This window comes from Diaporthe batatas (genome assembly GCF_019321695.1).
Source record: "Diaporthe batatas strain CRI 302-4 chromosome Unknown Contig00008, whole genome shotgun sequence".
Taxonomy (NCBI): domain Eukaryota; kingdom Fungi; phylum Ascomycota; class Sordariomycetes; order Diaporthales; family Diaporthaceae; genus Diaporthe; species Diaporthe batatas.
In genome coordinates this window covers 992496-1018812 of record NW_025408555.1, presented here as the reverse complement: position 1 = coordinate 1018812, position 26317 = coordinate 992496, and the positions used below count along the sequence as shown (strand labels likewise).

Genomic DNA, 26317 nt, shown 5'->3' with positions numbered 1-26317 from the left:
CTCAAGCCACAGCCACGGCGAACATCGACCAGAATACTGTTACACAGCAGAGCATGCTGATATGCATATTGTTGTCAACCTACATCAGGCAACGACATGCTATACGAGGGGGAGCTTGGCAGCCGAGCAATATCCTCGTGCACCTATGAACGACGAGATGGCCCCCTCCAAACCCAGCTGAGCGTCACAATCGACCAGACTTCTGTCAAGAATGCATGTTTCACCAGAGCGCCATCATGCTGCCCTCCCGCAAGCCCCCGAAAATGCCCCGACACCAATGATGAACCTTGGAAGGGCTGCCAAGATCCGGGTGTATATGAGAAATCGACCACTTTTCGGTCGCACAAACAACAGAAAGGGGCAAGAAAAAAGTTGACCTGCGTCGATTCGCTGGGAAAGCAGGCTGTGCTCGCACAAGTTCGGGGCGAAGTCAGGTGAGCCTGCGATCAAAATCGACCACATTTAGGTGGTCAGTGCTCGGTGCAGGTGAGCGTTGAGTACACAATATGGCGAACAGAACCGGTCGTTTACATATAAATCCAGGGAGCATTACTTCTTCTTCTCGTATCAATTGATAGGCCTTCGCATTTAATTGCATTGTCTGGCGAATTCGCAATTTCATATCAATCCACATTCCAAAAATGGCGTTGAAGGCAAACATGATCCCCTACATTGCTCTCTCGAGCCTCTTCGTATCGCTCATCCCGGGTCTGTTCTGGCTTTATTTAAGAATGGCACGATCCAGGAAGAACCACGAAAATGATCGGCCGGGTCCACGCCACAGTATTTCACCGTCATGCGAAAACGAGCGCCAGCTTCCGCCTACATACTTCTGTCTTGAAGAATCTCGTTCTCGAAAAGCCTGGATTGTGCAACAGGATGCATCCGCACGTGCATCTAGCCATGCCTCACGTGTCTCATGCCGCGTACCGCGTTATCCCATCGCTACTCAGGACACTGCAAGTCAAGTTGTCAGCCTGGGCCCTAGATTCCCCACACGTGTGTAGGTTGATGACGAGGCTGACAAACTTCCTTGCAGGGACATATTGATGCGTGCTATGAGCTAGACGTTGCATAAGGTCTTGTGATTGTTGGTGATGGACTTCTTATGATTGCTCGCAGACCTTGATTGAGTGCTGCCAGTGGACATGCAAGTCAGATCCTTTTTCTTGGATGGGGAATGTGACAATGCCTCAGCGATATGTATTTTGTAACCTTTAAGGGTTAATTAGGCCTCTACCCTGGAATGATGTGAAATGCTGGCGGAGATCAAAACACGCTGGAATGAAATCAATGAATCAAGTATGAGGAGCCTGAAAACTTGGGAGTGCGTGTATGGTGGATGGATTTGATAGCTTTCCTATCTGTCACGGTATGCCGTAGGGCACTTATATACTAGTTAGTCTTTCAAGTGTCGACTTAAAATTCTAGTCTTTTGGCCGAACGGTCCTTCTTATAAGTAGTAGTTAGATTTATATGAATTTTGAGTTAAAGAGTGTAGGTTTAAGCCTCTATATTTAGAAATTATTTAAGCCTTTAGCTTTTAAATAAATTATTTAATATTTAAAATATAGAAAGTCTTTATTTAATAAATAATTAAAAAGTAAATATTTAAAGCTTATTTATTATTCTTTTTAATTTTTAAACTATATATAAATATATTTACTTACTTTAAATATATTTAAAAGCTTTATAAAATTTTAAAAGGGTAATATTATAGTATATTATAAAGTATTTATATATTATTTATTCTTTTAAATAATTATTTAAAACTTTACTCTTTTAACTGAGTAATTCTTTTATAAATAATAGTTAGATTTATATTATTATTTAAAGATAAAGAAAGTAGCTTTTTTATTAAATTTATTTTATTATTATTTAAATATCTTATTAAATTATTAAAATTTATTTTTATTTTTTATTACTTAAATCTTTAAAATATTATTAATAAATATTATATTATAGTAATTTAATTTAATTTAAATTAAATTATTTAAAAGTATTAATATAAATTAATTTAAAATATACTTTTAATTATATTTTTAATATTAAAGTTATAAAGAAATAAGTTTTTATTAATAATTAAAGTTTATATAATTTCACTTCTATTTTATATATATTTAAAGATATCTATAACGCTTTTATATAATAGTAAGCACTTAAGATATAATTAAAGTTTATTTTTATAAAATAATATTATTTATTTATATATATATTTAAATTAATAGAATAATTTAAGTATAAATTCTAATATAATTTAAAATTTTATAATAGTATAAAAAGAATGTTTAAAAATATTAGAAATATCTTTTTTTTCTAAAAAAAAAAAAAAAAAAACCTATTCAATAAGTCAGCGCACCGGTCTGCGCACATCCTCACTAACGCACATTATTTCTTAACTATATAATATATTATTATTAATTCTATATAACTTTTAAAATTCTAAATTAAATATATATTATAAGTATAGTTAATATCTATATAATAATATAGTTTTTATTATATAAATAATATTATTTATTTTAATAAATCAAAATATATAAAATTTTTATTTTTATTAATAAATAAATCTATTTAAATATTAGAAATAAGTAAGTTATTTTATTTAAACTTTTATTTTTTATTTATATATATAATAACTTTTTATAATAAAAAAGAATAGGTAAGTATTTTTAAAAGAATTATTTAAAGTTAGAAATTTCTATTTTTAAAGTTTCCTTACTAAATATAAGAAATATTTTTAAAACTTTAAGTTACTATAAAAATATAGTTTTAATAATATTTATAATTTATTATATATAAAAATCTATTAAAATTATTAAAATTAAAATTAAAGAGTTTCTATTTATAGAAAATTAATAGAATTAATTATTAAAGATTTTAGAAAAGTGGAGTAAATTCCCCCACTCTTTTACTCCACTTTTCTTAAATCTTTAATAATTAATTCTAATAAATTTCTATAAATAGAAACTTTTAAAATATATATAAATATTATAATAATATATATTTTTATAATAAAACTTATATTATTATTTAATTAAATTAAATTTAAAATTAAATTTTAATATCTTAACTAATTTCTATATTAATTATTAGTTATTTAGTTAAGAAGGAAAATATTAAACTTTAATAATTTATTTCTAACTTATAGTAATATTTATTAATAATTTAAATTTATATTTACTATAAATAAAAAATCTAGTTTTTAATAATATTAATTTTATTTATATAGTATTTTTATAGAATTAAATAAAGTCTAGTAAAAATCAACCTTTTTAGTGGGAAATGCGTGTGCGTTGGTGGGGATGTGCGCAGACCGGTGCGCTGACTTAGTCTTATCTAATTATAAGTCTAGTATTGCGACATTTTCCGCACTGTTGGCACCGTTTTAGCACCTTGGAGTAAACAAGTGTACCCTGGAAAGTGGGTCTAAAAATAGCCGCTCGATCACTCCAAGTCCATTTCGCACGGCTGATTGACCTCCGACCACCTTCTTCAAGTCTTGGTTCAAGCCGTCGATGAGTGCGCTTCTGAAATGCACCCCGCAAACTCGAACAGACCTTTGCTTCGAATGCCAACACGATTTGCTGGACTGTCCACGCTCAGAATACAAGATGATCGACGAAGATTGGAAGTACTTCTCCTACGCCGGCGCGATTACGCCTGGCGGACCGAGTCGTTGGGACATACTTGATTGGGATCAACGCCGAACCATTTCAGTTAATCTTGCCACGGAAGAGGATGATAGTGATGTCGCGATAAGTATGACCCCATAGAGCTGGCTTCCGTGCCTCTGATGGGTTGCAATCCGCCCATGATCTGATCGACACAAACTAACTTGATTTACTTCTTCAGATCTCCTGAGGAAACACGCGTATAAGCTTGACCCGGACGTCTTCGCCATCACAATCTCTGAACAGAATGAACTTGCCGTTTCTAAAGATCCAGAGGATGACGAGACGCAGGTTCCCCACTATCCTGCTTTGAACGATGTCGAGTATGCGGCACGGACGCAAACGGTATCTAGAAGGCAGCTCCGCGAGGTTGAGCGATTTGGACCCAATGTGGACCTCACATGCTATGCTTCGCCAAATTCAGGTGGGGCTAAGAAAGTCGTCTTCAAGTACTACTTCCTAGATCGGTTCCTGTTCAGGCGATGGGACGAGCTCGACATCTGGATGCGTTTGCCCCCGCATCCTTTTATCGTTCCGTTCGACCGGCTAGTTGTGGATAGTCTTGAGGGCAGAGAAGTTATCGTCGGATTTACAAGTGTCTACATACCAGGAGGCACAGTTGAGGAAAACGTGTCTCGGATTTTCAGGCTCGAGTGGTTGAAGCAGCTTCTGTGTGCCGTTGACGATCTCAACCTCAAATACGGCATTCAGCATCAGGACATAGCCCCACGGAACCTTTTGGTGGACGAAGAGGCCGACAAGCTGCTTGTGTTTGATTTCAACTTCGCTGCTCGCATTGGATATCCGATCCAGGAAGAGGACCATGCGCAGTACGATGTGGACCGAGGCGACGTCAAAGGGGCTGTGTTCACAATTTATGAAATAATCACGAGGGACATGCACTTCCGAGACGTGCCACACGACGAGCAAGACTCCACCCAAATTCTCAACATGGAACAGTACGTGACACCCCCACCCCCCCTCCTTAAGACTGCAAATTTACTGAGTCAACTATTCATCAAGGTGGCAACAACATCCACAAGTCCGACTTGACCATCCCGTGGCTGAGTTTCGGTCAGTCCTAAACTCATGGATCAATTCTAGGCGACAACTGCAGCAGGTCAATCACTATACGGAAGCTCCAGAGTACATCGACTGGCCGCAATTGAAGCCTCCCCATCACGATGATCCTGCATACTCTGATCTCAATATCGACGGGGATGGCTACGAAGTTGAGTGGTCAGCATATTGCAGAGACAAGCGGGAGCAAGGCCTGGACTTCCTAGACTGGCAGCGTCCCCCTCAAAGTGAAATACCACAAGGATCTTATGTCTTGGCATCCGGTGCCATAATTACAGAAGAGCGTTAAAAAGCTGCGGTACATTGAAATCCGGGTGTACCTTTATTTCGCGTTGAGTTCGTCGCTAGGGTTTAGGTTTATTTTCTACGAGAAAATCATTTTGTGGATGATAACACGCACTCGTTGTTAGCCTCACGCCCTCAATTCAGATTAAAAGTTACTGGAGCCTGAAATTGGTGCCTATGAGATTAAAATCCTTCACGTGGCATCGGCTTTTCAATACTCAGTCTTGGTTGCGATGCTGACGGCGTCCCTAACAGTTGGACCAAAGCATGTATTTCACTGAAGTGTTCATAGACATACCAAACTTCGAGTGAGATTTCCCGCGGCCAGCTAATCGAGGATGAGGAGTCATCTGTAGGCCCACATTGGGTAGCCCTGTGTCAGTGCCATCGCTCTTGTCTGCCGCGGCAATTTGGCCAGCAGCCGGCCTAATCAAGACTCATGTGGACGGCGTTACGATGCTGCCAACCAGTAGACAATTAAACTACTGTGCTGATCATGAGGACCAAAAGGCCTGATCAAAATGCATTGAGGTGTGTGAATGAAGCAGGAGTCGACATTATTGCTCCCTGATAGGCATTGGGGCTCACCACTCTTGGGGCTATGGGGCAGCGTACGTGTACATAAGTATCTAGGTAGAAAATGTCACTACCTGTAATTGAGCTGAGGACTTTGCGCAGCATTATGAAGAGGCCATGCTAGATGATCGCGGACTTGTTCCAGGGGCTGGGCCTACATGATGACTCTGCTGGAGAGTTTACTCTCTCCCTTTTTACCCTATTCTTCCATGATTCTATCCCTACTTTCATACTCCACACAGTCAAATATCCTTTTCCGCCTCCACCTTGACACATCTACTGCTTCGCGAAAGTCCAAGGCGTGACTACTAAACACACGCATCAAGAATGAAACCCCCTAACCATATCGTACTAGGTAGGATGCCTGGAAATTCTTTCTTGTCGCTTTTTATTGATTGTCATATGCCATAGAATTACTTCTGTTTCTAATCGTGTGAGAACTGTTTTTGCTCAATGTTGACTTTGGTAGGCCTCCTGCAGCACTGGCATGAGCGCGGCGCTAATACCCATCAACCCCTACGGTTGAACGAAAGTACATAACCTTGGAAGTATGCCTAGAATATCTGGTTCTGTCCACCAAAGCCAGCTCATCCTCATTTTGGCAATCAGTAGCTTCGACGGGGAAGACTGTCTCCAACCCATGGCTAGTTAACATACACCCGCGATCCTAGAGCCACACACCAACGCAAGCACGGGACACCTTGATCGCGAGAATGGGCCAGGCACCGTCCTCCTTCGATTCAGAGCGCCCCGAGCCCCGCGTCGAGGATCCGGAGACACCGCCACGAGGGCTGGCGCTCATTGCCCATGGACGCTTCGGCAATATGAACGGCTTCGTGGTCCGTAAGCTCGCCGAGTATTTCCGCGAGGAGAGGCGGCTCAGGGTGGTCACCTGGGACGATCTGGTCGTGTGGGACGGCCGCGACTTTCATGCCGACTGGACAATCTGGATCGGAGATGTTGCACACCATCATTATAATGTGGGTTTTCATCGATCTGGTCTTCGCCCCGTCGCTCGCTTGGTGTTGTGATGGTACCAACGAGCAGCTGAGCATCGCTGTTCCGGTCAGTTGACACGTTCGAACCGCCAGCACTTCCTCCACCAAGCAATGGAAAATTTCAAGAACGACTTCCCGGACGTCGGGAACCCAGAGTTGTTCATATGCGGCTACTCCGCCGGCGCCATAGCCGCAGGCTGCACACGGCCGCAGCCAGCGTCCCTCGCGTCCCATTTCACCTCTATCCGCTACATCCTCGTCTCATACCCCGTGGAATCCAACTTCGTCATCGGTGTCTTCAAGACAGGCTCGAACTTCGGTTCTGTCGAGGGGCTGCTGCAGGGCCACGGCTGGGAGGGACTCCCGGCCGAGTTCAACGGCGCCGAGCCTAAGGTTGACGGCGTCCTCGTAATTAACGGCTCGAATGATCGGGGTCCGTTCTTTGGAGTGTGGAGTGGCATACTTTGGGGCAAGAATTCGCGTGGAAAATTGAGTCAGGTTGTTGTCGATGGGGCCAACCATACGTGGGATTACATGGAGCACCGCTTGGTAGATGGGGTTGGAGATTGGTTGGCCTAGAGCGAAGACTTTGCGATTCCCTGGATTAACCCTCTGGAATCTATGATGGCCATGAAATATTAATGATTTGGATGAGGTTAAGTCCCAAAGCAGGACAGCGTGCTGTCTGCCTACAATCCGATGTCTGGTCAAACCCCTGGACAACCTTCACTTCACATCCCCTCAGCTCGTCCCACAATCTCGACTCTCACCCCCTTGGAGTCCAGCTTAGGGCTCATAACATGATAATCATGCAAAAACTCCACATCCTCCGCCGTAGTCTGGTACAGCCGCATCTCCCAGCGCGCCATGGCAGCCACCACGACCGCCATCTCAGCGTCGGCGAGGTGCATGCCGGGGCAGCCACGGGACGTGCCGGCCATGAAGCTCATCATGGCCCTGCGGCGGCGCCGGACGATTTCTTGCTGCGTCTCGTCCGTGATGATCCAGCGCTCCGGGTCGAACCGCCACGGGTCCGGGAACAGTGACTCGTTGGTGTGTATGAGCAGCGTGGACGCGCTGATGGACGTGCCTGCTGGTATCGTGTAGGTCTTCTGCGGCTGGCTGCCGCTATCCGCTGCTGAGGTGAAGACGAGAGCCTCGTCCGGACATACGCGGGCATTCCGACCCGTCAGGCCGAACGTGAGGCGGTGTGCCTCCTAGATGACGGCGGACAGGTACGGGAGCTGCTGGAGCTGCTCGGGGCTGGCGCTTTCCGGGTGTGCGCGCAGCTCGGAGCGCAGCTTGGCCATGATTCCTGGGCGTGTTATGAGGTGGTATTGGGCCACGATCAGCGAGAGCATGGGCGAGTAGGTACCGGACATGATCAGGAGCACGGCTTCATCGAGAAGACGTGCAGGTGACTTCTCGGAGTCCGGGAGCTCGGGGCTATCGCGGAGGTACGTAAAGATAGATGGTGTATCGTCGGAAGAGGACTTGCTTGATAGGATGTTGCCGATCTGTTTGCTCATGGCCCTGCGGAACGCAATAATGTCCTTAACGCCCGGTGGCATTAACTTGGCGCCGATGCTTGGGGGTAGTTTCTGCATGAGGTTGCGGGCCCAGCTAAAATGTAAGTTGAAATGAGTGCGTGCGAGAACTTGTACAACATTCTGACGACGACTGTTTGCGAGTTGCATGTCCTGGAGGAGGTTTTCGCTGTTACCAAAACAGTACTTGTGGATGATGCTTGACAGGAAATTGTCAGTATTCATGCAGAAAGTTTCCATCGTGGAGGTCGGTTTCAGGACTCACTCATTGGAAAATGCATAGTATGCATCCGACAGATTCAGCACTTCACGGGTTTCCGCTGCCCGGGAGAAGGTATCCTCAAGCTGTGCGACTTTGGCGGCCAACTCCGGATTCAACCGGCTGATGCTTCGGCGGGAGAAGAATGGATTGAGTGCATCCCGCCGATTCCGATGCAAGTCGTGGGGGATTGAACCGCCAACGGAGGTGTTGACGCCGAGAGACTTGTTCCTCTTGAAATCTTTGTCTCGCTTGTGGCCCGGCCCCGGAGCATAGATCGCATCGACACCATCAGGATCACTAATGGATATCTCGTTCGGGGCGATACGGACGATAGGGCCTGTCACTGGTCAGCATACCTCACAATACCTCACAACACCTTGAAGCGTTGTTTTTCTTCTATATATAAAAAAAGAAATCTGTTTTACCGTATTTTTGATGCATCTCCTTGATTTTGAAGACATAACGGCCCTTCTGAACCATATCTAGTCACCGGTCAGCGCGTTCCCCAAAATGACGCCGAAGTACTGGGCGATTCAGCTTATGAGAGTATTCAACAAAGTAGGCCACATACCGTAGTAGACCTCGTACCAAGACGTTAGGCCGGCAAGCTTGGGCCCAGGTACCTTGGCGATCGGACAGAGGAATGCCCGGTAAATAATGCGCCGAGTAAAAAAGCCGCAAAGAAACCCCAGTAGAAACAACATTGCAGTTCGGATGGGATCCGACTTGATGCATGCGGTGCCGCACGGTGAGAACAACAGAGACAGTAAGGCGCTGGGCCGCAGGGCATCGATGTGAAGCATGTCGGTGGCCACGTGAGCAGCCTGCGCATGAGACAGGTTGCTGCCAAGAAGAGAGACACTGTGTTAAATTTGAATGTTCGTCTGGGTGTTATTGGACTGCGTGGACGGTGCTTAGTCCTTGGATCCTTGGACGTCGTAGCGCCTCTGACTGAGAGGAGGGAAAACCTGCCCACCGGGCAGGTAAGAGGGGGGTTGAGCTCAATTGCTGTGCGGTCCCTGGGGCACTCAACTTTAGTCCGGCTGACCACTGGGCATTCTGATGCAGGCAAGTGCAACCGCGTGTACCCCATGTACGGAGATAAGTGGTATCGGGGCCAGATTACCACACCTTAGTACTTCAACATGTGATAAGGCAAGGCAGTTAAAAGTGTATACATTCTCCGCTGCAAGTCTGACATTTCAATGCACATCTCACTGATCGACAGCTTTTCTATCCAGAACTTTCATTTGAAGCATCAACCTGCCTAATTCCGACATCGTTCTATCTCATTGACCAAAGACTGGTAACCAGAAAATCCTGCGGTGGAACGTAAACAAACCCTGATGTATTAACTGATGGCTTTGGGGCACTCGAGCACTCCAGATGTCTCATTCCTATCACAGGTAAATGAGCCCCAGCATCGCGAGAAAATATGTCCATACAAACAGCCGCTCACACCTTCTTCCATGACACATTCTCTGTTGGCTGGGCTTACATACGTAAGAGTATAAGGAAATCGACGTTGTATGTAGTTGGATTCCTTGTGACTATCAGAGGGTTGCCTAAAGGGCCTTCATAGTTGAATGCCTTCCTACTAGTTCAGCCTAACAAAGGACCACGCCTAGTAAAAGATTAACATGAAGTCTTAGTAAAGGACTAAGTCTAATCAAGGACTGCCGCATTCTTACAAGCAGGAGCAACTTCGATGCCGTTCACCATGTTCGAGCTAGTGGTTTCTGTGGATAGTCAGACCACATACGGTTCGCATTCCTCTGACCTTAGGCTACTACCCACCTTTGCTACTTTCTGGGTTCGCAATAGCATCGATTGTCCGGGGCATGACGGGGACTGCAGCGCCTAGGGCCACCATGCAGCTCAAAATAAAGACGAATTGCTTCATTGCTGTTGCTGGTTTGATTTGAATCAAGATGGTGCAAAGAGTAGGATGAACGATTAAGTTCAATACTGATTACATGCTGCGTCTTCTTGGTCGCGACGACCGATGCTCGATATATACCCAATCTCACCCATTGGGAAGTGACCAGTCGACACTACTGACGCGACCAATTCTCGCAAGGCTGTGTGTGACTACGAGAAAAACAGCCGGAGTAGCACTTATCTGGCACATGAGCCGCATCTGATAACCAACATCAGCACGTATTGATTTGTTTCGGATGTCCGGGAATTCTTGGTCTGACAAGCTTCAGTAGTGCTGACCCAAAGACTGACGGCAAGGCGAAATCCTGGTGATGGAGGGACTGGTTGGCACGAGAACGCATGCTGCACAATCCTTATCGTGGGGGCTGAATCTCAGGCCACCAGTTGACAGAAAAATGCACCGCTGAGATTGTCATGTCGCCTTTATCAGCAGTCAATCAGGCATATTTCGGCCCGTTCATGGCGCTTCGCCGGCACCAATGGTGTCGGGATTGTCCCTTGTTGAGATCCTGCCTTGGAACCGTTGCATGAAATCTGCACGAGTCCACCACTATGCAGACTGGCATGTTCTGTCTGACTGCCCCGGCCGTACAGATTGACAGAAGTACAGCACAGAAAGTTTCGCCGAACCCGGCTGAGGTTTCGAGGTACAACCACAATACCATCTGTCGCACGACGGGACTACTGCGGGGGATATCAAGTCAGTCCGCTGAGCGACACGAATGTGATTATGCACCTGCGCAAGCAGGCGAATTAGCTAAAAGGGAAGGTATGTACGGAGTAATGGATGGATGGTGAGCTTGAGAACACAGAGCTTATCCCACCAATGCTTGGTGGCTTCCCACCACCTTGTGTACTCTTGCTTATTAATGCTGTGCCACTTGAGTGCTTGCGATAGATAGAGTCAAAAGTCAGACGTCTAGACGAGGCAGCAGTGTCGCGCTGCGGTTCCTCTATTACAAATGATTGTCCACTCTCTCTCGGAACGCCCGGGCGGTTGCAATTCAACACGGCTTCGCCGGAGGTGTGGCACTTGCGATCAAAGCCTACCAATCCTCAAGCTGTTTGCTGTGTACATCTCGAAGCATTCCGTCCATAAAACCGGTGAGAAATGCAACGGAATACTCGACCCTCAACCAGGAGCTCTTCGAACGTCTGAACGAGCATTCAATCACAGCAATATTGTGCTTTGAGTCATACTTGGGACGGTGAACCTTTGTGCGCCTTCGTCTTTGCCTATTTTTCCTTCTCGTTACAGGCAGACGCGAAGTAATCATTGCAAATAATAAGAATCTATACCATCCCGGAGAGACGAAGATCGTGCTTCCCATTCTTTAAATACGTACGATGTCAATCAACAATACAGTCGGGGAGCGACCGTAAAGGTGCCTCGACGAGCGAGAAAGGAAGAAACTCAAAACTGTAGACCAAATAAACCCGCAAAAATATCAAGAGCATTTGAACAACCGATAGATCACGGGCAGCATCATCGTGACCGGAGCCGTTTTCTCGATGTTGCCTGTAATCGCCGTCCTTCTTCGTTTCTATTTCTATCTCACGGTGACTCGCGACTAGGTTGGTATAGATGACTGGCTCATGTTGGGTCACTTGTTTTGACTGTGAGACTCCGAGTTATGCTTATCGTTGGTGCTTTCCCGGCCCAAGAGGCCAAGCCAAATCCTTATATTACACATCAGATGGTGTTCCTGACAGCATCATATTGTGCAAACAGGCGGTGGGCTACAAGCCCTGGCCGCTCCTACGCCGCAGGCATGGGACGTTAAAGTCGTTGTATGTAATGTTGTAAAATACCTAGAAGGTTTAAAAGAATTAGGAGCATGAGGCACTTCCTTTCGCAGACAAGGTAATGAACACCTTGTCAGGCTGCGTCGATATAGTCGGAGGGCGAACATTCCGAAGTCAGACACAAGATTAGCATAGCTTTTCGTACCTAAGTACTTAAGTACTATACTATAATCTAAGGGGTTTATAAATATAATCTCTAAACTATCTCTTTTATTTTAAAATAATATTTTAAGTAATTCTTAATACTTTACAATTATTATTTTATTAATACTTTATAATAATAATATATTAAATTAAAATTCTTTAATAATAAAAGATACTTTAAATTTTACTTTTTTTAAAAAGTTTTAAAATACTTTTTTTATAAAGAGAAAGAAGTTAACTAAGAGATTTTAAAGATAAATAAAGGAAGTAAAAAGTTAATTAAAGGTTAATTTCTAAAAGATTTCTATTAGAAAAATAGAAGAGGAATTTATTTTAATAAACTTTTATTTTAAAATAAAAGTTTAATATTTAAAGATATTTAAGATTAAACTTCTAAATATTTTTTAAATTAATCTTTTTTTATTTAAAAATATATTAAAAAGAAAGAATTATTTATAATTTTAATTATTATTAAATTATATTATATTAAAAGTAGTATAGAGAAACTTTTATAGGAGTATTATAGTAGGTAGGTGAGTGTGTAAATTTGTTTATGTTTGTCTGGTAGTAGCTAAGTAGTTGTTTGTGATTACATCAGCAGCTGAGTTCAATGCTCAACCTCACAGTTCCAAGTTCACCACAACTTTCTATCTTAAGACGTACCTTTCTTGACAGTGTTACCAACAGCCCTCGGCAACCAGCCCCAAGAAATACGAAATCTCGAATGAGTATGTCATCTGGCACCTTGGATAAGGAAAAAATACGTGTACCTGAAGGCTTGTTTGGGTAAGAAGTAAGTGTAGCGAGGAGGGTTTTTTAATATAAAGCTTTCTCTTCTAACTATTTATTTAAGTAAATTTAAGTAAATTTAAGTAAATTTAAGTAAATTTAAGTAAATTTAAGTATTTATTTAAGTAAATTTAAATATTTATTTAAGTAAATTTAAGTAAATAACTAAAGGGTTCCCCTTTAAGACCCCTTAGGACCCCTTAGAACCCCCTAGACCTTATATAGCCTATACTACCTATACTATATAGCTTTCTATATATATTTTAATACCTTCTGTTTTTTATTTAACTAATCTATATATAAGATTTAGATTCTAATTAATCCCTATTTAAGAAACATTTTACCGATTTACACAATAATAGAGAAAGCTCCGCTTATCGGTATTTTTACGCTTCGCATAAAAAACCTCCTCGCTACGCTTAATAAACGAATATATTCTGAACCTGGTGGTTCAGGACGGTGTGAAAGTGCTAGGTGCTGGTGCCGCAGCCATCATCTACGAGGTGAATGACAACATTGTCCTTAAAGCCCCCTACATATACCAGCAACCTGGCCATAACGCTCCCGCTCAAGACTGGGCGCGCTATGCCGACTCGACACTATTTAGTCTTCATCTCGGCAAGCAGGAGAAAAAGGTCCTCCGACTCCTAGAGAAGCAGCCTCATCCGAATATCGTCGAGGTGATCAAGATCGACGATGATGAAGGGGTCTATTTACGAAGATATGTTCCATTATCCCAGTTAGAACAATCCCAGCGGGCCCGCATCCTGTGCTACCGGGACATCCTCCGTGGTCTCAATCACCTACACAGCCTCGGCGTCTGTCACTCGGATTTGAGGCCAGATAATATCCTCCTTGACCCAGGAGATCACCCCCATGCCCTCCTCTGTGACTTCAGCAAGGCAAGTCTTTTTGGTGAGCCAAATTCGATGCCACACTGGCCTGGCAAAGGTAGTCTCGGATACTACAGATAGGTTCGCTATGGCCTATCTTATCTTTGAGATGGAAACTGGGGTCAGACCGGCCCTTTCTGCTGCCCTACAAGATGGCTCAATAGCATTGCCGCCTATTTCGGTTGGGCATAACGGTCTGGATCTCGTGATTACAAAGGCATTCACCGGACAGTACTCCTCTACATCGGAGATGCTGGCGGAAGTGGAGTCCATTACGGAGCGGCTCGATGAAGAACATGGAAACGGAGTACAATCTGTTTCGAGGGCCGAGTTATGCAAGCAAGTTGAACAATGGAGGCAGGATCGAAAAGACCGTTATGGTGAGAACATCCCTTCCTTCTCCTCTGACAGCTATATTAATCCTAAAACCCAGGCCATGTGCTTATTGCACTAATTACATGTGACGACGAACTTGATAGCCTTGCTTCCTACTGCCAATGGCCAGAAAAATGGTGGGAGACCGATTGAATTCCTCAAGAAATGTCAAATAAGCACTGATCCTACGTGCATCGGCAGGTGCATGGTGCTAGTAAAATTTGCTGATTACTCACACTAATTAGTGCCTCCTTAACCTCCTTCGGACTCCTCCAAGGATCCGGTTGCGGTCGCCTGATAAGCATGGCATCATTTAGGCACTTGAGCAGCCGAGCAAGGCACCATTCAGGCAGCCGGGCATGGCATCAGGTGCCAACCGGCCAGTGAGTTATTTATCTTGCAGGCTGTGCCCCTTACCTTGAATTATGGCGGCTATTATTTGCCAGGGTTGTGCAGGATATAGAACGACCGAATGCACGACTTGGTGAAATTATGGTCGTGCATCTCCTCCTTGGCAACCAAGTGGTGCCAGTCCATTCTTGAGAGGAGCATCGCGGTGATAGCAGGCTGCCTCCCGACAATCTGGCCCCTCATAAACAAGATGTCCCTCGAGAGCATGGTGCGGACGGTGCGCAGCGCCCTCTCCCTCGAAAGCCTGCGCGAGTCCCTCGGCCGGGCCTCACTGGGCAGCAGGAACAGGGGCGACCGGTCCGGGGCGGTGCCGTCCAAGTGGCAGAATGGCTCCGGCGGCGAGCTGGACGACCTGGGGTGCTCCAGGACGCAGCTCTCGGACGGCGCGTCCCACGAGGCGCGCTGGCATGGCGCCAGTCCCGAGCAGGGCCGGGGCCACGGCCACGGTCACGGTCACGGTCACGCTCGGGAGGGCAGCAGGGGCGTCCAGCTTGATCGGTTCGTGGAGGTTAGCAGGGGGCCGGCGGCGGAGGCCCGGGGGGGAGGCTTGGGATGGGAGTCTGCCCTTGCCTAGGTACAAGATGTCGATGGGAGGACGGTGACGCATGTGTCTTTGCCGCGGCGCGTGTGAGGAAGCTTCTGGTGATGTACTTGTATCTTCGTGATATCTAAGAATTTGAATCAATTGCAATTCATAGCTTGTTATGGCTGTGCGTCAACTTCCTGCAACTTCAGCTTTGTGCCAGGGCTTGAGAGTGCTGTGTCCTGTCCCGGTAGAATTGTATGAACATGTTCGAGATATTAAGTCCACCCGCACCAGCACCCCTGAAACACAAACATCCAGGCACAACGAGAGGTTCTTGATGTGTTTCTTTCCTTTTCTGTTGTGGCACTAAAAACGGAAAATCATGAGGTTGAAAGTTGAGGCACGGCAGGGACCTGTACCGCAGTCTATGACATCACATTGGAGGTAAAGTTCGATCTTGTCTCCCGTCTGGATGACATTTTCTTCTCATCCTACCCTCCCGTTCACAAGAGTGGAATTAGCAAGAAACCTGCCCATTATTGTCTCATGCACTATATCTGGCCCCTCTACATCATGTCTAATGTCAGCCTCAACGGTGAGTATCACACCCAGGTCTATACACCCCCTCTTACACCAGAAGCCGGCACTAAAACCACGACACAGTATTCCGCCAACCCCTCAAACTCTTCTCCACCCAGCCCATGACAGGCTTCCATCGCGACGGCTACTGCCGCACCAGCGCCCTGGACAGCGGGAACCACGCCGTGGCGGGCGTCGTGTCCGAGGACTTCCTCGACTACACGGCGCGCCAGGGCAACGACCTGCGGCCCGTGGGGCTCAGCGAGGGCTGCAAGTGGTGCCTGTGCACGGGGCGGTGGCTGCAGGCCCTCCGGGCATTTGAGAGCGGCAGTATCCCCCAGAGCGCGGTGCCCAAGGTCGACCTTGAGGCCACGGAGGAGAGCGCGCTGAGGAGTGTCGACTTGGAGACCCTGAGGGCGTTTGCTGTCGAGAGCCAGCGGGGACGGCAAGCTGGAGGGCAACAGACTAATGGTGTGAACGGTGTAAATGGTGTCAATGGGCATTAATATCATTTTCTGTAACCAAATTTGACATAGGGGTAATTCTTGGGTTGCCCTCGTTTCTGCTCTTAAATCTTACAATCCTATGTCATACCTCCCATGCCATATCCTCTAATCCTGTGTCCTCTTCACCACCCTTAACCAGACAGTATCAGACCGCCTCATCTGTAGAGTGATCTGAGTCTCACTGTCCTCAATAACCTCTGCGCACCGCCACCGAGCCTGCTCCTCAGTCTCCATACCCTGTGGGACAACCTCAATCCTGTAGTCCCGCAGGATGCTCGAGAGCACGCCCAGCACCTCGACCTGCGAGAACTTCTTGCCCGGGCACACGCGGCCCCCGGAGGACCAGGGGAAATACGTGATGCCCCTGCCGTCGGGGCCTATCGTCTTTTCTCTGGCTGATGCGGGCAGGTCGAGAAGCACTTCCTCAGAGACCCCATCCTCGGCACTGGACTGGTGGTCGATCCAGCGCCCGGGTCTGAAGACCATGTGGTCTTCCCCCCAGTGCTCGGGCATCGTATGGGACGCCATCACGTTGGGAGCTACTGTCGTTCCTGGCGGCAGGAGGACGGAGCGGCCATCTATCAGCAGCTCTTGGCCGGTAGGGCCGACGGGGGCCTTGTTTATGCTCAGTACTGGGGCGTACAGACGGAGTGTCTCGAACTACCAGAGCATACTCAGTTAGTCCAGCATCCTCATGGCAGGGAAGGGGTTTGGGCGTTTGTGCACAGAGAAATGCAATTGGGAAAACACTAAAGACTTACCAAAAACGCACGCAAGCGCTTCAGATTGGGAAAAACATCCTCATATGCCGTCTTGGCCTGCCCATCATCAGACCGTCCACAGACCGCATCGACCTCCTCCCGCACCCACTCCTGCCACTCGGGGAACGCAGCAAGCAGGTAAATAGCATAGCTAAGGGTATTTGCCGTGGTCTCGTGCCCGGCCAGGTTATAAGTGAAGAGGTTGCCATAGAGCTCATCGTTGCTGAGGCTCGCCCCCTTCCCACCACCGCCAGCAGCCCCTTGCTTCTTACAACTCTCCTCCTCCCGCCGCACCTCCTCAGACTTGAGCACGAGCGCGCTCAGGAAGGTAGAGTCGTCCGTCCTCAGGTTCCCACACGCGATATCCGCCTTGCGCGACCTCACCATCTCCTCCATGTGCCGCCCAAACACCCGCCGCGTCTCCACGAACCGCCGCATGTAAGCCGAGGGGATGCACCACGCCGGCAGCCGGTACACCCACTTGGGCGTCAGGACGAGCGTGCGGATGCTGCCGAGGAGGACGTGCAGGCTGTCGCGGTAGCTCGCCGCGTGCCTCTGCCCACCCGCCCCCTCTCCCTCCGCATCCCGCACCGCCCGCGGGACGAAATCCCACGACTCGCCCAGCGCGGCCGTCGCGAGGATATTCAGCGACACAGCCACGGTATCCTCCGCCGTCGAGTTAAACCCCCCAACGCCCATCCCGCCCCAGCACCGCCCCAGCTGGCCCGCCTGGCGCAGCGCCTCGTCCCACACGAGGCGGTTGTTGCGCTCGTTGAACGGCGACGCGGTGACGCGCCTGTGCCGGCGCCACTCGGCGCCCACGACGGACGAGATGTTGGGCCCGTAGATGTCCACGACGTCCAGCACCTCGGGGGGCTTGTCGAAGTCCCCCCGGCGCCCAAACACCTGCGCGTTGACGGCCGGGTCGGCGCAGTGGAACTCGACGCCCCCCGGGTGCACGTGCAGCCAGGACCGGCTGCCCAGGTCCCGGGACAGGCGGTACTTGTCGTCGAAGAACCAGCTCAGCGTGTTGTGGCGCGTCCAGGCGCCCAGGGCGCGGGGCAGGCGTGCCCGCATCCAGGGCGCGAGGCGGCGCTGGGTGATGAGCCATGCCGGGTTGAACTTGGACACGGGGCTGATGACTATGGGGAGGCCTGTCCTGCAGGCCGCGGCGTAGTTGGTCGCGAGGGAGATGATTGTGCTGAGGAGGAGGTAGGCGGAGAGGAGGGCCAGGGACCAGAGGAGCCACATTGTCGAGGGCGTGGCGCTTATGCGTGTGATGGCAAAGGGCCGGGCGGAATAGCTTCGTTCTGCTAACGTACCAGTGGGCGGTACTGAGGGGCGTGGTGAAAGTATGCGCCGGACATTTAAACTTTCAAAGCCCCCTCCGCCTTTTAAATCACAGGCACACACAACTTGCATCAACAGGCTTGCTTAATAAACTAGTGTTTTCGCTTCCGTATTCGGTCCGTGAGCCAATCGAATAGAAAATCCTCAAGATCCTCAAGACGCGGCCGTCTTGACTATCATGAAATGAGAAGCCGGACAAAGGCAGCAGTCCGGGCTAGCGCTTCAGGAGGTCCAGCGTCCGGTTTTGCATAAGTGCGAACACGGAGGGGGGACAAGAATCCCGGGGCACAATTCATAAGTCGTCGGCCTTGGCGATGGCTGTACTCTGATACACAACCGGGGAACAAAGCGTCCCGGCTTGGCTACATATGGCCCTGGAGGAGTTGGAGCTGTACAATGACCAGGACGAAGAAAGGTAGAGGCACGACTTGAACCAAATCTATTCATAAGGTACCTCAAGGTAAGTTGGACAATCTCACATTTCCCCTGTTACTGTGCTCAAGCGCCAGCCCAAGCTCCCTACAAATCGACCTCATCCTTCAAAACCGTATGTCACGCTCGTCACAAATCAATACGAGGAATAAAGGTCGATTCAGATCCAAGAACCGCGTTAATATTGGGAGTAGAAGTAGTAGTAGTAAGGTTGTTTGAGGAACACGTAACCAAACCTCTGCAAGTCTGTGTACAGTTAGATGCTTTAGTAATACCTCTCATTGAGCCCAAAACCGAACCCCCCCGACCCAACCAAACCCTTTGCCCAGTTTCTTGTTCCGGGGAAGACCACACATGCAAAACACTGCAAAGCGAGAAAGACAAACAATGTGTGGAAGAAAAGACATGAAAATAATGCACCATCTTGGTCTTTGTCCAAAGCTTATACCCCAGCGCCGACGCCCGATGTGTACCTGATAAACGCCTATAAACAAGTGGTCTGGTGCTCCCGGTCCCGCCCCTGTCCATAATGTATTCGATGAAGCAAGTACTCGTAATAAAAGGGAGAAAAGGTTGCCAGAAGGCCGCTGCTTCCGGCTCGTTTTGCTATTCGGGATCCTCCAAAATGAGCACACGGAGCCCACGGAAAGTCCCGCCGCGGGGACCCCAGACTTTAGCATCCACTCCGATACTCCTCATGACTGGCGGAGAGGAGGATTCTACTTCGAGTGTCCCACGTGGGCCACGGTCCCACTGCGGCCCCTAGCCCGCATTGCGGCGGTCCCACCAGCTCCCGTTCCGGGTGCGCCCACGACCGAGCCCGCCGGACCCCCGCGCTCTTGTAGCCGCCATACCCATTCGACAACGGTCTCGTAGCAGAGAACAAATTGGCGAAGAGTCTGCACCATCGACAGCCGTTGGCACCTGAAGTCGGTCACAGTGGACGAGATTAGATCCATGGTGTCGTCATCAATCCAAGACGTGTCGATGCTGCCATAGTCATCTTCGCTGTCGGACGAGGAGTGGGACCTAGCGGGAGAGGGCGAAGACATGGTCACATCGGGGAACGCAGGTGACTTGGGCGGCGCGGCGGTGCCGGGGCTGATGCAATCGTCGAACGGGTCTTTCCTTTCGGTTCGGTCGCTGAACGCGGTTTGAAGCGAGTCGAAGGACAAGCCAGCCATGGCGATATCCCCCTCTTGGTCGTGTGAGATCTGCGGGGGTGGCTGCAGCTTGTGGGCACGAACCTTCTTCTCGATATTGGCGTTGGCCCTCTTGATGTTGCGCATCCTCTGACGCTTGAGCATGTCGATTACGCTGTCAACAGTACAGAAGGTACCAGTGCGGCCACAGCCCGCCGAGCAGTGGACAAGCATGGGGCGCGCGTTCTGGTCGGCCTCGGGCTCTTCCCACCAAGCGAGTGGCATCCCACTTTGAGCCCGCGTTCGTTTCTTCGGACTGCGCGCAGAGTTGCCTTGAGTGGAAGATTCAGGTTGCTGTGGGCTCTTGGCGGTTGCTAGTGTGGTATTCACGTCGACGGGTAGTGCCGCGCGTTGCATGACGTTTGCAAGGTCGACCAGTGCAAGAAGGTGGCTCGGTTGAGCTGGCGCACCGAAGTCGGGCCAGGAGGGATAGTGCAGGTGGGTGATCTCGCGCATCGGGGCGAAGGGATGAGCAGAGTGGGACAGAGCGAACTTCCGAATGATAACATACGGAGTCTCGCCACCGACGGGGTTGGCAGGCGACTTGGCTTGTCCCTGTTGTGGGCTGGCATCCAAAGTCGTGGTAGTGTTCGCTCTTCTCCGGCCCATTTCAGCCGCCGCAGCTCCGAAGCCAAAGGCATCGTCTGGCTGAGATTGACCGGAGGCGGATGACGAGTCGCTGGAGTCATTCGACGTGGTGGGCTGAGAGCTGTTCTTGTCGATGTCAAGTGACACTTTCTTCTCAGACAGGGCCCGTAGCTTGATGGCTCCGAATTCACGATCTTTCCAGTATGAATGGCACTTGAGTTGACCACCCTCGGATTCCGCCGTGAGCATCACAATCACGCGAACATCTTGATCCCAGATCACAGACCAAAAGTCCTACCGATACCGTCAGCTAATGCATGATATGAGACGGACATGGCGGGGATGCCTTACCTCGAAGGTCGCCGGCAGTGGACCCTGGCTGGCGATATATCTCTTGTGGCTTCTGGATGCCTTGATATAACTGGCATTCACATAGTCGCAGGCACCTTCGGGCTTGCCCTGCAGCTTGACCCGAGCATGCTCGAATGGCAGTATGTCTTTGTAGCGGTTCTTGCCGCCCTTCTCAATACCGCTCAACACGACCTTCTCCTGGGCTTCTCCTCCAGCACCAACAGCTGTGCCAGGGTTAAGGTAGGAATACGCACCCTTCATCCGCGATTGCTCTGCCAGTTCGATATTCAGGAATTTGTCGCTGACCTTTTTGCCCTTGTCCGATGGAGTGGCAGCCGCACGCAACCACTTCGGAAGTGCTTCCATCTCTGCCCCTTGAGGGACCTTGACATCCATCTGCCCGACTCCGTCAACAAGATCTTGGTTTTGTCGAATGTTGGCGAAGAAGGGATTGGCCGCGTTACTCGTGTTAGGAAGCATGACTCCGCCGACGACGGGGGCAACACTAGGTCTCCCGTCCTTATTGCTCGAGCCGCTGACGCCAGGTAGTGACAATGTCGGCCGGCCGGGCGACTGCTCTATGACACCGCCTTTCTCGATGAGGGCTGGGTAGGACGCCGCGAAAGCGTTGAAACCGCCTCTGAGGATTGAACATTGGCCGGTGTAGCCTTCGTTGGTAAACTTCTTGATCGTGTTCATGGCGGAGACAGCATCCTTCTTTTCGGACGAGAAGGCGTCATACACCACCAAGTATTTCGTGTCTCGCCATTTCGCGAATTTCTCCTGATCCGAGTTACCTTGGAAGGTTTGTTGCAGCTTTTGAAGGTTGAACGTGGCGCGCTTCAGCAGTGTCGTTGGTATGCACAGATTCAAGGCGCCCTTGATGCGAGACTGGGCGTACTGTGGAGACACGCGAAGATCCAGGAGCAGGACATCCGTTTTCGAAGGTGAAACCAGCATTTCCCTCAGTTGCGTCGGTGAAATCATCGCCGGCCCGGATGCCTCCAAGCTAACAGGTACCGTGTCGGAACGAGCCTTGAGATGCGAGGCAGGGCTCGGCGACGGCGGCTCGACCTTGTCATGGGCCAGTGACAACCTTGGGTGGCAATCCTCCACCTTTGACAACCCGCCTCTCCTCTCGAAGGATGGATTCTCGTACTGCGCGGGTGACTGGTGCCTTGGCAAGTTAAAAAAGCTGGGGGGATTGACGCTTGCTTCTGAGTTCCGCTTGGAATCGGCAGAAACATATGCGGAGTCGTGCGTGTTGATACTGGCATTATCGACATCCATCTTCTCGGGAACCGCTTCCTTGGCTCTTGGCATGTCGACAATCTGGCTGGGCGAGCGGGTCAGGGCCGGTGTGGAGGTGGCGTCGGTACCCGTGGTATGCCATCTTGGAGGACGTGGCCTTGATGCTGGGTGCCCTGACGCAAGTGTGAGGGGTGAGGTGCTGCCGAAGTGGGAGGACCCCAGGCTGAACGATGATCCCCTGTTTACATCTGCTTGTCTCCTAAAGGCCTCGAAATCCGGGTTTGCATCAAGAGGTACTTGCTTCGGCAGCGCAGCGCCGAAGCTCTTTATTGATGACGTCGACGGAGTCCATCTATCGTGAGCGACGCCGCCTGTTTCCAGGGCATCGATGGATTCGACCTGCTGACCAAAATAGTTGGGAGATGGAGTCCGCCCATCCTGACAATGTGCCTGTCCCAGGGGCGTAGATAGAAGGGTTTTGGGAGCGGCTGAGGGAGAAAGCTTGGGTGGGTGCGAGGCGGCGATGGACAGAGAGTCACGAGGGGACGCCATGGGTGACGAGGGCTTGGTCGAGGTTTTCGAATGGTTGTTTGACTGCGATCTCGCGTGCGAGACGCTGTTGGGGGGATATGGCTGGGCGGAGTAGGATTTTGAGGTGACTGGTGGTGGTCTCGAGGTCTTCATGTTGTAGTAGACGGTTGGCGCAGCGCGCTCAAAGTTGTTTCTCGATTCTGGAGGCGCCATGCTCCTTGGACTCGAGTGGGAGCTCTGCGAATTATTGCCGCTGACATGCATGGGTGGGTTTGTTCTCAAGCGAAGCTTTCGTCCACGTCTTGCAGTCTCAGGGCCGTCTTGCCTGCGAGTTACTTTCATAAGGTCATGTTTGCAGGGCAGCTGCATATATGGAGATTTCGAATTTTTTGTGGATGTGAAGAGAGAGGGCCAAGTTCACGAGGGTGTGGGTGGCGCCACTGCTGACTTTCACTCGGCTCGGTGGTGTTCTTGGAGTGTCTCTGTGTGTCTTGACGTCCTTCTCGAAGTCTCAAAATCCCTCGGGTGGTAGGGCGGGCGTGACCAGAAAAATGTAGGTCCGATGTCTCGGGTAATCGACAGTCGAGTGTCGTTGTCTGCTTTTGTGCGGCTGGGAAAGGGTTGGAGGAGGTCGAGCAGCAACAGAAATGACTGGAGCAGAGACGTGGGAATCCAAAGGTCACCGGAAAATGGGAGTTGATGTCGGAATGGGATTCATGGGGGGGACAAGGGTGGATTGGTTATGATAGTAGTAATAGTTGGTGGTCCCAGACCCTTGCTGCTGCCCTGTGGGGAAGGTTGTCCAACAAGTCGAGGCTGCTCTGCTGGGGGCGGTACCACAGTACATAGATGTCATCAGCAGGTTCCCTGCAGCGAGGCTCGACAGGGGTCTGGGGGCCTGAGGCAGGGGTGGGGGTCGGGGCCTACTAATTTCAGGTCAGGCAAGGAACGAGGAAGCAGGCAAGATGGACCCTGAACCTTGGACCCCCAAGAGGCGGGACCGACTTGGGAGACTCTTGGTTGACAGGTGGATTTCCTGCCTGCGGCTGCAATGCAGGCAGACCAAAAGAGGCAGTACTTTGTAAGCCCACACACTCGAAGACCTGGGAGACGAGCAGCACACGCGTGTTGAGCCGTGTAGAGCAGGAGGACTGAATGATTGATGGTTGAAACGACTCTTGGTCTCGACCTGGCCACGGGTCCATCCACACTAGGTGAGAGGCCCTGGAGGCCCGAAAAGTAGGGGTCCAGGAGATGGGGGGAGACCACCACCCTCCCTTCTGGTAGCGCCAAAGGTGCGGCCAAAGGTGCGGAATAAGCCTTTACTGGGCTTGGCCAGCTCTTTTGGGCATCGCCTCGACCACTGGCCTGGGCTAGAGAAAGAGGGGTCCTGTCTGACCGTACAAGTGATGAGCCAAAGCACATCCTAGTGCAGACATGAGGATGAAGATCTACACGGTGATCTGGACCACTGCAATAACACGACAAATAGACAATATGATCTTGTCGGGAAGACCATCATGCTCAGTCGTGCACGACCAGGTGACTATCGATCGCCAAGTGTTTGGCACTGCCGAAGAAGAATAATACACCTCCAATTATTACTCTACTCGACAGCATCTGACATTGGCCTGACAGACCGACTAAAGAGGAGCAGAAACCGGCCCGAGCCTGGCAAGCTGGATTGGGGCAAGAAGGATGGATGCAGAGGCACACACGAGCGACACTGGCGCGCGGGCACGGCAAGACGGAGTGCAGGGCCAAGTGCACAGGGGAGGGGTATCGCCAGGAATGCAGACGGAGCACATGTTCCTGGAGGGGGGGGGGAACTGATCTACACCATACGGAGTAGACTATAGTCCATAGTGCTCGAGAACCACCTAGGCACGAGAACGAGGGCTGGGCGAGTGGGCGACTGGGCTACATTGGCATCTTATCACGCCGTTGCTTCAGCCCGTGACCATCACCGCCTATCAATCTTCGCCTGCAGGCTCCCGCCCACTCCCACCAGCTCGGAGCAGCCCTGTGACACGACGGACGGCCCAAGCATCCGACCAGTCAGCCAGTTTAGCGACAACGTTCCGCAAAGTCGAGGGTTGTCGACGTACGGAGTACTGTCACAGCACTCTCTGTCTTTCTCCATCAATCAGCCAGAACAGCCTGAACCACTGAAACGACCTGCGTGCCACACAGCAATGAAGGCTGTCAGGCTGTTGACGGCCTGCGAGTCTGTGTTTGGCTGTCAGGCTGTGTAATTCATTCTCGGGCATCCATGCTTGGCAGCCATACACTGCCTCTCCCCCCAAGCATTCGACACCGTCGCTCGCAAAATTGCTGCAGAATGCCTGGGCACGCTTGAGCACCCAACTCCTTGTCGTCACCGTCGTCATGATGCAAGTACAGTGACGGAAAAGAGCGGGCGCTCTGCTGTAGACGAGCGGTCAATGCCGCCGCCAGCGTCCCATTTTTCGTCCACGCTCACACGGGATTCGAGAGTGAAGATTGACAGAGGGCCATTCACTCTGACTGTTTCATCACAGTCAGATGCATCTTCAACGGCCCGTGCTTCGAGACCTCAGTGGGATCCGTGAAGCATGGAATGCAGATACAATTCGCAGGGCAGACAGGCCTGACGAACAGACAGAGGAGCGGCGGGCCACGCAAGAGGCAATCTGGTGGTGGGGAGGGGGGGGTTTGCCCTGATCGAGACGGGGTCGTATCCAGAATTGAGAATTGCCAATACCAGGTTTGGGACGGCAGTGTACCTGTTCCACGCTGTGCGGCAGTCGCCCATGTATAGTACGTACCCCAGGCATGCTCCTCGGTGGCGTACTGATGACGACATACGGCAGCTTTCGGCCCCGTTATGGTCGGGCCTGCCTTGAGCAAGCCAAAACTCAAAACCAAAGCAGCGTCACATCTCAATTCGGGCGTCTGCCCAATCAGCAGCCCCGGCAGAGCCCAGGACCCCTATTTTCCAGAACCCGCTGTTAACGGCGCTGCTGGGGAGGGACAAGCTCCCCAGGGCACCCTGCCCCCGCGGGCGCGGTTCCTTCCTTATCACCCACCCCCACCTGCCACTCAAACCTCATCATCGTCATTGATGGGACTTTGGGGCTTCTAGAACCGAGTCCATAAGCCCAGCCCTCGCCAGACGTGTTTCACTCAGACCACCTCAGCTTTCCCAACGAGGGAGTGACCTGCACATGCTGCTGCACACGCCCGTCGTACCGTACCGGGCTGCAATGCAGCGAGTGTTTGTCAGAGCAATCAAGCACGACAAGCGAAGCAAGCATTCTGGCGTGATGCAACAAAAAAAAAGAGAGAAGACCACTATCGAGGACGAAGCCATCGAGATTTGTGCGAGTCGAGTCAATCATCCACTCAGTCATTTACCGCATTACGGATCCGTTTCGAGACGGTCTCGAGCGGTCTTTTGCTAGGTCACGATGCGTCGCT

At 49.8% G+C, this 26317-nt stretch overlaps 7 protein-coding genes across 7 annotated transcripts; 4 read left to right on the top strand and 3 right to left on the bottom strand.

Annotated features, from left to right (window-relative positions):
* The first annotated feature begins 3514 nt into the window (after positions 1-3514).
* Positions 3515-5191, top strand: KVR01_007473 (uncharacterized protein). Its single transcript, XM_044786795.1, has 3 exons — positions 3515-3762; positions 3856-4633; positions 4698-5191. Exons 1-3 carry the CDS (start codon positions 3519-3521, stop codon positions 5041-5043), a joined length of 1368 nt encoding a protein of 455 aa, XP_044643726.1. The 5' UTR covers positions 3515-3518; the 3' UTR covers positions 5044-5191.
* Positions 5192-6328: 1137 nt separating this feature from the next.
* KVR01_007657 (uncharacterized protein) lies at positions 6329-7192 on the top strand (the record flags this gene model as incomplete). The annotated part of the gene is made up of 2 exons (XM_044782260.1): positions 6329-6595; positions 6686-7192. 2 exons carry the CDS (start codon positions 6329-6331, stop codon positions 7190-7192), a joined length of 774 nt encoding a protein of 257 aa, XP_044643910.1.
* A 152-nt stretch (positions 7193-7344) lies between these two features.
* On the bottom strand, positions 7345-8385 carry KVR01_007133 (uncharacterized protein; the record flags this gene model as incomplete). Its single annotated transcript, XM_044793266.1, has 2 exons — positions 7345-7659; positions 7840-8385. 2 exons carry the CDS (start codon positions 8383-8385, stop codon positions 7345-7347), a joined length of 861 nt encoding a protein of 286 aa, XP_044643386.1.
* A 6460-nt stretch (positions 8386-14845) lies between these two features.
* KVR01_007485 (uncharacterized protein) lies at positions 14846-15412 on the top strand (the record flags this gene model as incomplete). Its single annotated transcript, XM_044787684.1, has 2 exons — positions 14846-15289; positions 15356-15412. Exons 1-2 carry the CDS (start codon positions 14972-14974, stop codon positions 15410-15412), a joined length of 375 nt encoding a protein of 124 aa, XP_044643738.1. The 5' UTR covers positions 14846-14971.
* A 393-nt stretch (positions 15413-15805) lies between these two features.
* On the top strand, positions 15806-16425 carry KVR01_007528 (uncharacterized protein). Its single transcript, XM_044791675.1, has 2 exons — positions 15806-15902; positions 15971-16425. Exons 1-2 carry the CDS (start codon positions 15854-15856, stop codon positions 16390-16392), a joined length of 471 nt encoding a protein of 156 aa, XP_044643781.1. The 5' UTR covers positions 15806-15853; the 3' UTR covers positions 16393-16425.
* Positions 16426-16497: 72 nt separating this feature from the next.
* KVR01_007555 (uncharacterized protein) lies at positions 16498-18490 on the bottom strand (the record flags this gene model as incomplete). The annotated part of the gene is made up of 2 exons (XM_044793244.1): positions 17154-18490; positions 16498-17052 (listed from the first exon to the last, which is right to left on the bottom strand). The coding sequence occupies exons 1-2, from the start codon at positions 18402-18404 to the stop codon at positions 16498-16500; spliced, it is 1806 nt and encodes a 601-aa protein (XP_044643808.1). The 5' UTR covers positions 18405-18490.
* A 610-nt stretch (positions 18491-19100) lies between these two features.
* Positions 19101-23643, bottom strand: KVR01_007209 (uncharacterized protein). Its single transcript, XM_044789676.1, has 2 exons — positions 21077-23643; positions 19101-21019 (listed from the first exon to the last, which is right to left on the bottom strand). The coding sequence occupies exons 1-2, from the start codon at positions 23225-23227 to the stop codon at positions 19655-19657; spliced, it is 3516 nt and encodes a 1171-aa protein (XP_044643462.1). The 5' UTR covers positions 23228-23643; the 3' UTR covers positions 19101-19654.
* Between the last annotated feature and the right edge of the window lie 2674 nt (positions 23644-26317).

Excerpts from the sequence above, each read along its gene's own strand:
- KVR01_007528 (XM_044791675.1), top strand. The coding sequence starts at position 15,854 with ATGCACTATATCTGGCCCCTCTACATCATGTCTAATGTCAGCCTCAAC. Across the intron at positions 15,903-15,970 it reads GTCTAATGTCAGCCTCAACG|TATTCCGCCAACCCCTCAAA; the intron begins GTGAGTATCACA and ends ACCACGACACAG.
- KVR01_007209 (XM_044789676.1), bottom strand. The coding sequence starts at position 23,227 with ATGCAGCTGCCCTGCAAACATGACCTTATGAAAGTAACTCGCAGGCAA. Across the intron at positions 21,020-21,076 it reads CACTGCCGGCGACCTTCGAG|GACTTTTGGTCTGTGATCTG; the intron begins GTAAGGCATCCC and ends CGGTATCGGTAG.
- KVR01_007473 (XM_044786795.1), top strand. The coding sequence starts at position 3,519 with ATGAGTGCGCTTCTGAAATGCACCCCGCAAACTCGAACAGACCTTTGC. Across the intron at positions 3,763-3,855 it reads TGATAGTGATGTCGCGATAA|ATCTCCTGAGGAAACACGCG; the intron begins GTATGACCCCAT and ends TTACTTCTTCAG. Across the intron at positions 4,634-4,697 it reads CAAATTCTCAACATGGAACA|GTGGCAACAACATCCACAAG; the intron begins GTACGTGACACC and ends CTATTCATCAAG.